Source organism: Atractosteus spatula, chromosome 26 (genome assembly GCF_055471065.1).
Source record: "Atractosteus spatula isolate fAtrSpa1 chromosome 26, fAtrSpa1.hap1, whole genome shotgun sequence".
Lineage (NCBI taxonomy): Eukaryota > Metazoa > Chordata > Actinopteri > Semionotiformes > Lepisosteidae > Atractosteus > Atractosteus spatula.
The window spans coordinates 9,823,767-9,838,242 of NC_142731.1; the positions used below are offsets into that span (position 1 = coordinate 9,823,767).

General features: G+C 53.1%; 1 protein-coding gene across 1 annotated transcript; it reads left to right on the forward strand.

The window, feature by feature from the left end:
* The first annotated feature begins 400 nt into the window (after positions 1-400).
* calcoco2 (calcium binding and coiled-coil domain 2) lies at positions 401-12,909 on the forward strand. Its single transcript, XM_088906145.1, has 15 exons — positions 401-501; positions 656-717; positions 1,379-1,616; positions 2,705-2,807; positions 3,447-3,595; positions 3,677-3,802; positions 4,270-4,482; positions 4,822-4,949; positions 5,270-5,360; positions 6,147-6,308; positions 7,002-7,196; positions 7,923-8,018; positions 8,567-8,732; positions 9,650-9,684; positions 10,798-12,909. The coding sequence occupies exons 3-15, from the start codon at positions 1,437-1,439 to the stop codon at positions 10,963-10,965; spliced, it is 1,812 nt and encodes a 603-aa protein (XP_088762271.1). The 5' UTR covers positions 401-501; positions 656-717; positions 1,379-1,436; the 3' UTR covers positions 10,966-12,909.
* Positions 12,910-14,476: the final 1,567 nt, after the last annotated feature.

A 14,476-nucleotide genomic window follows, 5' to 3' on the forward strand; every position in this document is an offset into this window, starting at 1 on the left:
GCTTTCGATTACGAAGCAATTCTGGTCCAGTGAATAATACATAATAAATACGGAAGATAATTTATCAGATTGACGCAGGAAGATCGCATGTTAAGTTCATCATAACCGACTGTGGATCCACAGTCCACACATATTGCGCGACTTTGGTTTAAATAGCCAAATCGTGCGCTCCACCAGACTCAGCTGTCTGATCTTTACGAAATACCAGAAAACTGACAAACACTTGTGTGAGTCACAGCCGAGAAACCCCCTTCCGAAGTCCAACCTGCGGGATAGTGCTGTAACGCCGACAGGCACGCCGGGAAATGAAGTTCTGTCCCAGTTCTCTCGCAGAGCAGCACAGGACCAGCCCCACACCGAATGGGACTACATCTCCCAGAAATCGATTTGCCTAAATATTTACAGCCTTGTGCTTTTATTACAGGGGAGGATGTCAATCAAGAACTAGTTGCTTGAAATAACTTGCCTCTCACCTGTGAGTGAGTCAGAGTATTAAAACAAGTGAGTAACCAACATCACCGACCCTTTACAGTTATAATCTGACGTATCAGCATTAACAGCGACAACAACAGTGACAGCATTCCGCCTGGTAATACTGTATTTTTTCTCAGGCAGCGCAAGTACTAAAATAAGTTTCGCTTTCTTTCTTCGGCAGTATCGGTGTGTTACAAACTGCGCCAGAGAACGACACAGAGCAGGAAGTCTTCAGGAAACTGGGTGAGTTTCTGTTTTTTTTATTTTTAAATTTTTTCTGGTTTTGTAATAATCAAGGCTGTGGGGGGGGGAATGAAAACGGTAGCGGCGCTGGCATCTTTGCGAGCTGAAAAAAAGCGGTCTCTTCTCGTGTCTGAGAAAAACAAATTAAAAACACAACGAGTCCGCTACGCATACTGGCAACAGTAGCCGAGAAGAGAAGATGGAGCTGATGGTGGAGATGATGACTATCAACAGCAATAATACACGTTGAAGAAATGTCACACTCGTCTCCACTGTCGTAAACATTTTTAAAGCCGTCATATCAAAAGTGAAACTTGAAAACGGCCACATGCTGTCTTTGCATCTTATCAAGTTACACTCCTGCGCGAGTAGAGCTACTAGACGCCCCGAGACACTTGCCGGACTGTCCTCTGAAAGCGGCTCTCCCTATAAGAGACAGCAGGGGACTTGACTATTATCGGTATAATTCGGGTCAATCCAGTGTCTTTGTACGGTGTTTTCATTATCCCGGGCTTTCCCGAGTTTATCTCGGGCTCTGTTTTTTCCCCACGATACGGGTTGTGTAGCCTGGGAAGCTTCCCTCGGCCCCACCGCGGAGCGCTGGACGGACTTCACTCGGCCTACAGCCCTGAGTAACACGCCGTTTTGTTTTTTTCTTAAGTCACAGGCGGAGAGCTCTCTTCCCCCCTGGGTGTGTGTGTCGTCCCGCAGAGTCCAACATGAGCGAGGGCGCAGAGAAGCCCCCTACCTCCGCCGTCATGCTGGGGTCGTCCACGTACTCCCAGGTGGTCTTTAACAACGTGGGCCAGGCGTACCCGCCGGACAGCGCGGTGAAGTGCGAGTACACGGTCACCACGCAGTTCAAGCCCAGCCGGCGGGACTGGCTCGGCATCTTCAGAGTGAGTGGGGGGGGGGATTACTGAATTTGTACAGAAATAGTCTGTTGACGCGACAAATTCCTTCTTGTGAATTATTTCCCCTACGACACCATGGTGAGGTAGTTCGTCGCGGATTCCCAGAACCCAGAAGTTGAAATGTTTTATTTTCCCATTAGTTTCACATTTGTCATGTTTGGCAACACAGCTGCCGTTTCTTCGCCTGATCTTTTCAGGTCTAAGAAGCTCAGCCAGGCTGGCCCCCGATCAATAGGGGATGGGAGACCTCTTAAGTAAAACCCAGGGTGCTAATTTAAAGTGGACCAGTAGGTGGCGCTCATCCCTGTGAAGCAGAATTCCCAAACGCAGGGCCAGTATGGTAAAAGGGGACTATAAGACAGTGTAGCAGGAGTTATTCTTTGATTCTTTGGATGAGACATTACATCGAGGTATTGATTGCTTGGTCATTAAGGATCCCCTATGCTGTGCATCAGAGTAGGGGTGTTAACTGTGTTGTCCTGCCTGAATGTCCTTAATTCAGCTGCTGAAGAAATCTCTCCCCCCACAGCTCTGCTGTGCACTGTGTCTGCTGTTCCTGCCAGTGGCCTTTGTCTGTGTTGCCTGGCCACGACTTCCTGCTTCCTGTCAGTGCGAGCAGAGGCACGAACGCCCAGTGACTCAGCCAGATGGGTCGATCACTTTCACTTTTGGAAACCCAGGAGAAGCCGGCTGCAGGGACAGGCAGGAAGCAGGAGAGAATGCCGGGTGGAAAGGCTGTAGGCCGAGTCCCTCTTTCGGCGTTATTCCATTTTCCTGCCCCAGTACGACGCTGCTGTTATTTCTAAGCATTTTACGATACTCTGCCGCCAGGGGTGGGACTCTCTGCTCTGTTGTTTCCGATCGGAAAGTTACCGAACAGGAGCAGTTTACCGCTGTCCGGCAGAGTGATTCCGTGATTTACGCATTTAGGGGCGTCTCGATCATGGAGCCGAGCAGTGGAACCATGCAGGCTCCCCCCCCAAGGCCACGGGGGTCTGCACAGTGTGCCCATAGGCGCAGGTGCAGGTGTGGGGCAGTGAGATCCATGACGTCGTGTCCTTGTCCTCCTGCAGGTGGGGTGGAGCACCACCAGGGACTACTACACCTTCGTGTGGGTAGCGCCCCCTGCTGACTCAGAGGGGGAGGTGCCGAAGGAGCAGCAGGTGGTTTTTCAGGGTGAGGCTTTGGGTGCCCGTGCCTGACGTGACACACACAGACACACCCTGACACATGTCGAATTCCACAAGCTGCAGTTCCCCAACCGGCTCTGCTCTGCCCCAGCCAGCCCAGCTCCAGCCAGCCCTGCTCTGCCCCAGCCGTGCCCCAGGATGCCCAGCCCTGCCCCAGCCAGCCCTGCTCTGCCCCAGCCCTGCCCCAGGAGGCCCAGCCCTGCCCCAGCCAGCCCTGCTCTGCCCCAGGAAGCCCAGCCCAGCCCCAGCCAGCCCTGCTCTGCCCCAGCCCTGCCCCAGGATGCCCAGCCCTGCCCCAGCCAGCCCTGCTCTGCCCCAGCCCTGCCCCAGGATGCCCAGCCCTGCTCTGCCCCAGCCAGCCCTGCTCTGCCCCAGCCCTGCCCCAGGATGCCCAGCCCTGCCCCAGCCAGCCTTGCTCTGCCCCAGGAGGCCCAGCCCTGCCCCAGCCAGCCCTGCTCTGCCCCAGGAGGCCCAGTCCAGCCCCAGCCAGCCCTGCTCTGCCCCAGCCCTGCCCCAGGATGCCCAGCCCTGCCCCAGCCAGCCCTGCTCTGCCCCAGCCCTGCCCCAGGATGCCCAGCCCTGCCCCAGCCAGCCCTGCTCAGCTCATGGCCTGGTGTCATTGCAGCCTACTACCTGCCCAAGGAGGACGGCGAGTTCTACCAGTTCTGCTATGTGGACTGCAGCGGCCAGGTGAGGGGCGCCAGCACCCCCTTCCGCTTCCAGAACAGCGCGGACTGCAGCCTGGAGGCCGACCTGCTGGTCATCACCACACAGGTGCGCCGCCGCGCCGGGCTGGGGGCAGTTTTGACAGGGTTGCTCTGACCCGGCCTGACCTGTGTCGGTGTGTGCTAACAGGAGCAGGTGGAGCAGGTGGAGAAGGAGAAGGCGGACCTGCAGAGGGAGGCGGACAGCCAGCGGGAGACCATCGCTATCCTGCAGGGGGAGCTGGAGGACAGGCTGCTGGAGCTGCGCCGGCTGAGGGTCTGTCTGTCCCTGAGCTTCTGTCCCTCTTCCTCCCGTCCCTCTGTTGGTGCCTGAGCTCCTGTCCCTCTGTCTGTCCCTGAGCTCCTTTCCCTCTTTCTCCTGTCCCACTGTCTGTCCTTCAACTCCTGTCCCTCTCCCTCCTGTCTGTCCCTGAGCTTCTGTCCCTCTTCCTCCTGTCCCTCTGTCGGTGCCTGAGCTCCTGTCCCTCTGTCTGTCCCTCTTCCTCCTGTCCCTCTGTCTGTCCTTCAACTCCTGTCTGTCCCTGAGCTCCTGTCCCAGTCTCTGTCCCTGAGCTCCTTTCCCTCTTGCTCCTGTCCCTCCGTCTCTCCCTCTTGCTCCTGTCCCTCTGTCCGTCCCTGAACTGGAGTGGCTCTTCGCCGTCTCGTTGTGCTGTTTTCTCGTCGAGAGACGCGCAGAGCCGGAGCCCAGCAGCCCTGAGCCCTGGTGTGTTGCTTGGCCTGCAGGACTCCAATGCCGAGCTGGGAGAGACGCTGGGGAAGCTGCAGCAGGAGAAGGCCACGCTGGAAAGAGGCAGGGAGGAGGAGAAGGAGCAGTGGGAGAGAGAGAAGGCGCAGCTGCTGGCGGAGCATGAGGCCGCCGCTGCCCAGTGTGTGGTGGTGGAGCAGCAGCTGTCCCAGAGCTGTGGAGAGCAGAAGGGCTTCTTGCAAGAGAAGGAGGTAAGGAAGATGCCCGAAACTTCAGTGGCCCACACCAGGGGACACAGGGCTCCCCCAGATGGAGCGATGCGATTGGCCCAGCATCTGGGTGGAGCAATGCGATTGGCCCAGCATCTGGGTGGAGCGATGCGATTGGCCCACCATCAGTGTACTGCAATGCAATTGGCCCAGCATCTGGGTGGAGCAATGTGATTGGCCGAGAAAGTTTTCAGTCTGTAAAAGTCATGTAAAACAAAAGCTGAAAGAGTACACGCCCACACAAGGCAGTGGATTTACACGATACTTGAGAAAATGGGGAAAAAAGGTATGAAATGATCTTCCCTCTCCCTGTCTGTGCAGGAGTTGCAGCGGAGTGTGAAGACCCTGCAGGAGAAGAACGAGCGAGCTCTTGCCAAGATCGCTGAGCAGCGGCAGGAGAAGGACGAGCTGAGGGGCCGCACCGAGGAGCAGGAGGCCGAGATTGCACGGTGAGTCACCAAGCACAGGAGCGGGGCCGGCCAGGGCCCCAGGCAGAGAGGACAAGCTTTCACTGGGCCAGCTCTGTCCGCTCTGTGCTGTTGGCTCACTGCGGAAGACATCGGGAGATATCTTCTACCTTGAGGAAGCAGGAGAACATCTTAATACTGAGCTCAGCACAAGAAAGGCTTCACGTGTGAGGTCACTCAGTTCATCTTGGCCTTCTGGTTGCTTGTGTCTTCATGATCCCAGAGGCCCGTGTGACTCTCTCCTCTGGCCTCACAGCCCTGGGCTGAGTCCTTGTGTCCGTCTCTCGCCCGTGTGTCTGCAGGCTGAAGAACAAGCTCAGGGAGCTGGATCAGGAGTTGAAGAGGGCCAGGGAGGAGCTCAGGAGCCAGGAGGACCGGCTTCAGCTGCTGCAGGTCAGGCTGGGGGGCTGGTGGCCTGCGAACGGAGCGATGCTCATCCCCACGGGAGACGGAGACATCGCTGGGAAAGCCAGAATCCCCCGTTCTGTTCCTTTGTGGGTGCTATGCCACGGGGTGCTTGGATCTCATTTAAATGAGTTCCTTGAATTCGTGATGCACTTCTAACCTAGAGGATCCCAAAGCTCTTTACACACAGAAAGGGACCCATTCGACCCCACTGTAGGGCAGCCCCACCCGGGTGCTGCACCAGGAGACCCACTGCACTGTAGAGCTGGGGGCAGGAATGAGAGATTGCTTTGCCAAGGGGGAGTTGAGGAGGAACAGAACGTACAAGCCCAGGTTGGAATCACCCAGGATAGCAGGATAAGCCCTTCCAAACAAATCCATAGGATCTTAGGACTGGTTAGGAAAATCTGGTTCAGTAGGAAGAGAGCCACCTACTAAGCTACCCACACTGCTGACGGCTGTAGCCTGGTTTCTTATCCCAGTACTGACCGGGCCCAGGCTTGCTCAGCAGGCTGCAGGCTCTTCTTCGCAAGCTCTTCAACAAACCTTCGGGACCCCTAGGATGCAGGACGAGGGACCCCTGGGCTCAAGGAGCGTACGCTGGCCCGGTCTGCACATGACGCGCGTCAGATCCTGGCCGATGGCTCTCCTTCCCGATCAGCACTAGGGCTGCTGCCAGCCTCGGATTCTGCTGAGCCTGACACTGAAACTCGCCGGTGTGCCCTTAAAACTGTGTCCTGAGGCCGCTCTGCTCTGCTCTGCTCTGCTCCGCAGGTGGACCTGCAGAGCTCCCAGAAGGAGGCGGTAAAGCTGGCAGGTGAGCTGCGGGCGGCACGGGCCGCGGCCGAGGAGGGCGAGAGGCTGCGCTCCGAGGTCCGCGTGCTGAGGAGGAGCCTGTCTGAGAAGGAGGAGATGGGGGACAGTGCCAGCGAGCAGGTGGGGGTCCAGGAAAGGGCTGAGGGCTATTGGCTCTTGTACCGGGCTCCCAGCAGGGACTACGGCTCTCCCCAGATTCTCAGGATGCACCAGATTTTTATGCTGAAAGCCTTAGCATGCAGCTCAACGCCTAGAATCTTTCTAGCTCCCCCAGTTTTAAAACTCCGGAGCCATGACAGCACTGGAGCAGGTAGCAACGCTGTATTGTGTAATATGTGCCCTCTATGCAGGTTTGCTGGTAGGGCAGCACGGTGGCACAGCGGTGAGCATTGCTGCTTCACAGTTCTGGGGCCCTGGGCTCAATTCTGACCCTGGGGTGCTGTCTGCGTGGAGTTTGCATGTTCTCGCCTTGTTTGCATGGGTTTCCTCTGGGTGCTCTGGTTTCCTCCCACAGCCTGGTGTGTCTGTGTGTGTCTGTGTGTGTGTGCGCCCCGTGATAGACAGGTGTCCCATCCAAGGGTGTACCCTGTTTTGCACCTGTTGCTTGTTGGGATAGGCTCCACCTCCCCTGTGATCCTGTATCGGCATGCAGTGATTAGAAAAGACATCGCTGGATTTTTGCTGGTGGCCACTACCCTTCATGTCCTTCTGAACGGGCAGCAGAAAATAAACACTGTTGCGTTGCAGAACGATTTACCGTTCTTTACACCCTGGGGCTCCCTGGTGTAACCTGTTGCTCTGTGCGCCCTGCAGCACGAGGCCCTGTCCAGACGGCTGCAGGAGCTCGCAGCCCAGCTGGCGGCGGAGAAGCAGAGGGCGGGCCAGCAGTGCGAGGAGCTCAAGCGGGCGGGCGAGCGGCTGAGGGCGGAGCTGACCGAGTCCCAGGAGCAGCTGAAGTACTGGACCAAGGGCTACGAGAAGATGAAGGAGCTGAACAGCAAGGTGGAGGTACGGCCAGCGCCCGCCCCGGCTCGTGCAGGTCCAAAGGGGGGGGGACTCGGGAGACCCCAAAGCAAAGGCTCGCAGGGGGCGGAGGTCTGGACTGTAACTGCAAGGCTGTTTGCCCCCGTGAGCCAAGTGCTTTATTTTGAGTGCTCCAGGAAAACCCCCCAGCTGGACAAAGCTGGTGCAAATGTCTGTTTCTTTGGATAAAATGGTTCAGGATCTGCGCCTGTGGCTGGAAGGTTGCCGGTTCAAATCCCGCAGCTGGCAGAGGAATCCTACTCCGTTGGGCCCCTGAGCAAGGCCCTTAACCCCAGCTGCTCCAGGGGTGCTGTACAATGGCTGACCCTGCGCTCTGACCCCCAAGTTTCTCTCCCTGTCTGTGTCTCATGGAGAGCAAGCTGGGGTATGCGAAAAGACTAATTCCTAATGCAAGAAATTGTATAGGGCCAATAAAGCAACATTATTATTATTATTATTATTATTATTATTATTATTATAAAAAGTCTCGTCCACATAAATCAGTAAAAACTTCGGCGGTGCTGTGCCACAAAGCAGTCAAACTGCTCTTAATAAAATGAGTTTTGCTTTGAAAGGCACATTTTCAGTGTAAGGAACAGGTTGCATGTCATTTTCTTACATTGGCTCATACCATGACAGCACCAGTGTGCGTGTGCGTGTGTGGGATGTGTAAGACTGCGTGTCAGCGGGTCCCTTCTCTGCTCTCTGCAGATCCAGCTGATGGAGGCGAGACAGAGCCTGGAGGAGCAAGACAACCAGACCCAGTTCCTCACGATGGAGAAGGAGGAGCTGGCCGAGGAGAACAAGGTAGAACAGCACAGAACCGGAGCCACGAGCCCGGGCCAGCTCGGGCTTCGCTGAGCTGCACAAATGGAATCTCGTCAGCACAGGAAAACCATGCTTACAGAATGAGAAGCTTCACCAAGGTCTTTTACTCCACTAAAGGACAGGAGTGGAAGCTGCATAAAAGTGCATTTAAATCTGAGCCCAGTGGCACGTGTTTGCACAAACGGTTGTGGGAGTATGGAACATGCTCCCCAGCCATGTTGTTGAAGCCGAAACCTTGGCACCTTTCAAGAAACAGCTAGCTGAGATCCTGGGATCAATTACTATCTCCTCTCATTTGTAACCTTTTTTTTGTTATGAGCCCAAAACTGTTTAAACCGTAGTCGTCTCATGCTTTTAACCCATTTACCTCACCTTCACACCGTGAGAGAGTAAACCTGCCCATATTTTCACTGCACTTGGCTCTATTAACACCAGGATCGGACATGGTGATCTCTTACAGCCGTGTCCCCAGATGGGTGGCATTAATCGTTGTCCTGTCCTGTCTGTGTGTGTGTGCTGTCCACCAGGCACTGGTGAGCAGACTGGAGAGACTGCAGGAGGAGATCGCCCATCTCCAGCGCTCCCCGGCCAGCATCACCCTACAGCACCCTAATCCCTACGTCCTTCCCGCCCCGATTGCGACAGTCCCCGCCAACCCTGATCTGACCTACGAAAGTCCCTACGGCCCTGCAGGTAACCTCCCTCTCCCCCTCTCTCCCAAGCTCCTCTGCCTGGACCAGGTTTTGCTCAACATTTCCCTTTGAGGCTGCAGCTTTGATCTACCTATAAGGGGAACTGCAGTCCCCATTTCTCAGACTGGTCATTAAAATCTAAATCTCGGTAACAAAGCAAATTCATTGACGGTATTGCAATATTTTTACGAATTCCGAATTAAGCTCAAAATTGTGAACTTTGTAAAATGTTGCAGAGGGTTCATGGGAATTGCGCCGTGATGCTGCCCTTCCTGCTCACTAGTCACTGTGATGTCTAATGTAATGTGATTTCAATTGGATTAAGAGAGATGTATTCACAAGCCAGCTTCTTTACAATGTCACAGGGCTGCATCACGTCACTAGACGTCTTGTTGCCTCATTCTGAATCTCAGAACATGGTGCCGTGCATATCTGGAAATGTCATCTATTTGGTGATGTGAACTGGAGGTTTTACAAGTTACTGTGTATATTTCACTTGTACTCACCGATGCCAGTTCTTTCTAACCCAGATATATAAAATAGCGCTGCAGTTCGCCTTTAACCCAAGCACTTTCTCCCTGACTCCCTGTGCCTGATCACTGTGTTGTGTTTGCCGAGTGACCAGGTCTGGCACAGAAGGACCTCCTGCAATATTAAAAGTGTACAGATTAGCTGTGCTGGTCTGATGCTGTTACACACAGCAGTGTGAGGCAAGGTATGAATTAAGATCCTGCTGAAGTCATACCTCGGACCTCCAGCACTCTCTGGAGCTCCAGTATCCTGGCAGCTGTGTCACCAGCTGCTTAGCTTTCTCTACTGTTTGTAGCACCACAGCTTCGTGTGTGAGGGTCCAGGAAGTTTTAAAATGTGTTTAAAAAAGGGTGTGTAAATGAGTAATCATTTTTCTTTTCTTTCCAGTATCTCTTTTAAGAGAGGCACACTCAAGAACTGAGGTATGTGCACAATGCGGTTGTTTTATAGAAATGGTTTGTATTTCCAGGACAGGAAATAGGTCTGTGTCAGGTTTCAGGTTCACAGTGAGGGAAAGAGATGCAGAATCATTAAAGTGTTATTCTTCACTTTATGGGGCGGAGCAGTGGCTCTGTGGCTCAGGATCTGCGCCTGTGGCTGGAAGGTTGCCGGTTCAAATCCTGCAGCTGGCAGAGGAATCCTACTCCGTTGGGCCCCTGAGCAAGGCCCTTAACCCCAACTGCTCCAGGGGTACCGAATAAATGGCTAACCCTGCGCTCTGACCCCCAGCTTCTCTCCTTGTCTGTGTGTCTCATGGAGAGAAAGCTGGGGTACGTGAAAAGACGAATTCCTAATGCAAGAAATTGTATAGGGCTAATAAAGAAACATTACACATTATTATTATTCAGGAAGAAGTGCAAAAAATGGCCTGTACACATATTTTAAAATTCCCTCTGGGGGAATTGTTTAAAAAACTCCTCTGACAGATGTTTGAAGAGGGATGCACTCTAGTGAAAGAGAGGAAAGCTCAGACACAAAGGCTTTTATGTGGTAAAAAGGGAGAAAGAATCAAAGCTAAGGGGACAGGCTTACATGACAATATAGACACAGCCACCAGGGGGCACTGTTACCCACTTTCACTGCTCATCCTGCTCAATACTGCCAGTGCTCCTTCACCTGAGAGACCAGCTGAGCAGGGGCCCCTGCCAGACACAGACACACCTCTCTGTGGAGCCCCAATGCCCTTGTCTGGCCCTTGGAGGGCCACAGACACATACATGACCCACACATGTTCCTGTGCAGCGCGCAGACAGGAAACTTGCCCCCTTGGTCAGGGGCATCAGCTGCTCTGTGCAGAATGTGTGTGGCCGTGGCTGGAGGGCTCTCTTACCGAGTGGTCACGGGGCTCAGTCTGGGAGGGCAATCGAACAACAGTATAGTCCTCTCCAGATTTTATTGAATCTTTATAGGAAAAAAAAACAATGTGCTGACAAAGCTGAAAGAAATAATATTTCCAGCTGCATAGCTATTCAGCCAATGGTGAAGCGGAGTGGAGTGACGGTGTCCTGTCTGTCTCTGTCTGGCCTGTGTCCCAGGATGAGGTGAAGTTGTGCCAGTACTGTCAGGAGCAGTTCCCAGGGATCAGCCAGGAGGAGCTGGAGGAGCACGAGCAGAGCCACAAGGTGTGCCCGTTCTGCAGCCTGATCTGCGACGCCCTGGAGCAGCAGGAGTTTGAGGACCACGTGTACGCCCACGAGGAATAACGCGTGCCGTTGCTGCCACCACAGCCACTCTGCCTCGGTTCCGTTACACTGCCCGCTCCCCCCAGCGACCTGCTGTTGTCAATCAGCTGCGAACAGGCGGCATGAAGGAAGCTGACCAGTTCTCCCACAGTGCTCCGCAGTTCACTAAACAAACCCTTAGCCTTTGGCACGGACGTATGAGTCAGGCCCTGCATTAATACACCAGGCCGGGCTAAGAAGGGCTGTGTTCAATAAGCAGCACTCTCGTAGAGGGGTTGCCAAGGGGAGAGCTGAATGGTGCCGGGAGAGAGACAGTGAACGTAGGTGTGGATCTGACGCCGTTATCAGCAGTGTAGAATTTACAGTGATAAAGCAGATGAGGGGGAGTTCTCTCCGCACTCCGTCTCATCTCTCAGCTCTGTGCACTGTCGGCTCTCTCGCATCGAGCTCTGCTCCGGCTGGCCCTGCACAGAGAGAGTTCCTCTGCTCCCTGGCGTTTTGGGTTATTTAACGCGCCCCAGACCCTGCTGTGCTTGTGCAGGCACCGCGACCCGCGACCGCCGCGCCGTCCACGGAGCTCGAGCTGCTCAGCTGCGCCCCCTGCTGTTTCCGAATTGGCACCACCCTACAGCTGGGCAGCTGCAGCTCCCCTCTTCCCACAGCTGAGCACTGTGAGAGGGCTGGTCTCCGATTCCTTCTACAGCTCATGTTCCTTTTCTGCCGCACTGCCTTAGACGTGAAGTACTGTACGCGGAGGTTGTAAACAGCGTACTTGTTTTTCAACCGGACTATCTTTTTTTCATTGTAATCAGTCAGAAATGAGAAAGCAAATCCGATTTGAAACATGACATGAGATAAATATGAATATATAAGCCACTGTTTTTCAGTAAATGGTTTCAGGCTCAGCATGCTTATTCCTACACAAGGCCCCGACTGAAGTAAAGAGGAAACAGACTGGTGTGTCCAGGCTGCAGGACACTTCCCGAACTTTCTGCTTCATCTGCTAACTGGACGGTGCTCAGAATGCAGATTGTGGCCCAGTTCTGTCCTGTGCTTCAGTTATGCCTGTTGTCATGATAGCAGGTGAAGGATGGGGTCTACGGTGTAAAGGGAGCCTGGGATCTCAGTCCTTTTAGATCCAAGAAATTAGGTCTGTGTGCACATGGGTTTCTGGAGAAAATCCCTGTTCAGGTCTCACTGTAATGGTTTTGAAACTCTACCTGCTTTTTTTTGGCTGAACAGGATGGGCCTAATGGATTCCTCTCGTCTTTTCCTTCTGTTCAAGTGTCCTAATCTATGGCAGATATATGTCCTAATATATGTTCATATATATATGTTCATATGTACTTTATTAATCCAATTATTGCCTTCATTATGCCAGCCTCCCATGATCTTCACTCTCTGACTCAAGGCTGGAAACCGCTGCTGTAAGAATCTCATTAACCTGTTGCTCTCGCTGGTGTGGGATCTGCAATGGAAGAAGTGTAGTGGCTGTTATGTGCTATTCTTAAATGTATCATTAAGACAATCGCGCAGAAGTGCCGTCTTAGTTGAAAGCGTCTTCAAACAGTCGCGTGAACCTTTAAAATCTTGGCATACTGTGCCTTTAATTAATCAATTCACCAGAGACCTTGTCAGCTCATGATGGGCTTTGCAGTGATACAGATCTAAAATAAGTGAAAGTCTAACACACAATATGAGTTCCACTTAGTGACTTTCATAGATTGTGTTGCTTCACAGTGTCGGCGGTGTGAACAAGACTATTCGGGGTACAGGGAGAGGGGAGTCGGGGTCACCTGGCCAGAGGACACCCCCCTCTCCATCATGTCTGTGTTCAGACAACAGGTGAATGTACAGTATGTGTGTGGGGGTTCCAGCGTGCTTATAACTGTTTTCCTTATTCGCCTTTTATTGTAATCCCTGTATAATCTAAAATAAATACTTAAAAATACATTAAAAAATAAATACTAGTCTGTTATTTTGAGTTTACATCTAGGATTCTTCATAATAATAATGGATCTTAGAGCAGAATGTTTTTGAACGATAAGGTGAGAAATGTTTTCAAGTTCAAACATTTCATTGCCTAATCCTATACAGAGCGGTGAGCCTGTCCTTTTTTTGAACGTGTATTTGTTCATTTGAGAGCCTCGGGGGTTCGGGTTTCACGGGTGTCTGAAAGCCAAGTTTTGAAAAGATCGTGTTTATCTAGTTTACAGTTTAGAGTCGATCAGGTAATTGAAAGCCGAGTGGGTTTCACTCCGCCTCGCTCGAACTTTAAGCACGGTCGCCGTGCGCCCTCTGGCGGCCAGAGGCAGCAGCACAGACTGCGGGACAGGAGCGGCGTCCGTCACTCGCTCAAGTTCTCACCACTTCACTGAGAGCGACATTAATAATTAATAACATTCCCGTGCGATTCTCGAATTCCAATTGCCAATTCACTGCACCGACACGCCAGCGGGGTACGGAAGACTCAGTCATTAACGATGAGGAAAAAAACATGGTTAACTGTAACTGTACGTCGTAACTCTGCACGACGGCTGCAGAGGCACAGTCCCTGTCAGTTTTCAGGTTCTTTCCATTTTCTCTGTCCCTGTCTCTTCACTCTCTTTCTCTGATAATCCTTTCCCAGGAATAATAGCTTTCCCAGGAGTCTCCCATCCAGGTACTGACCAAGCTCACAGCTGCTGAGCTCCCGTGGGCTGCAGGGTGACAGAACTGCTGGCATAATAAGAAGTTCAGGCGGAGAAGGCTCACCTTAAGATCCATGAAGTTCACCTCACCTCCTCAGCCAAAACGTTGTGTCTCTTTTCTTTTCAGCATGGAATAAACTTTTACCTGTAAAAATAATATCCAGACCATGTGATTTTGATAGATGACCAAGTGGGAACATGTTAATACTGAATAGTACGTAGCACTGACCCTATTGTTAGCAACCTCTGCTCCTTGAATACTGATTAAGGGTCTTTACTGACTGGTGATCCAGTCGTTCTGTCCGCCCCCACCGACACAGGGCAGTCTGCCCCCCCCCGCCCCCCGTCACCACGGGCCGGGGCTGGAACACCTGGTGCGGAGAGGAAACAGCTCCACCTGCTGGCCCAGCCGCGCCACTGACCGCCACAGCCTGATTCTCCTCAGACCGCAGCTCGAACCCGCCTCCACAAGGCCCTGCGGCCGACAGGAGCAGTCACTTAAACGACTAACCAAGCGATTTGTATATACACAGGATTTCCCTCGAGGTCCTTTACAGTAGACAAAACATTCAAGACCTTCGTTTAATGAAAGGTACGGTTTGCTATACAACACCATGGATCCCGGTTAGAAGTATCACAGCCCTGCAGTTAATTAAATAATTAGACCCACTAGGAAGAGAGCGAGTGGGACACGAGCCAGCAGGCTGCAGTCCCTCCGGGAGCTCTGCAGAGACCCCTCTCCCACCCTTCCTGAAGCTGCCTCCCTGACTGGCCGAGACACTCCGCGAGTCTCCCCCCCCCCCCCGCATCACAGCTGCCGCCCAGATGTTCACTCACATCTG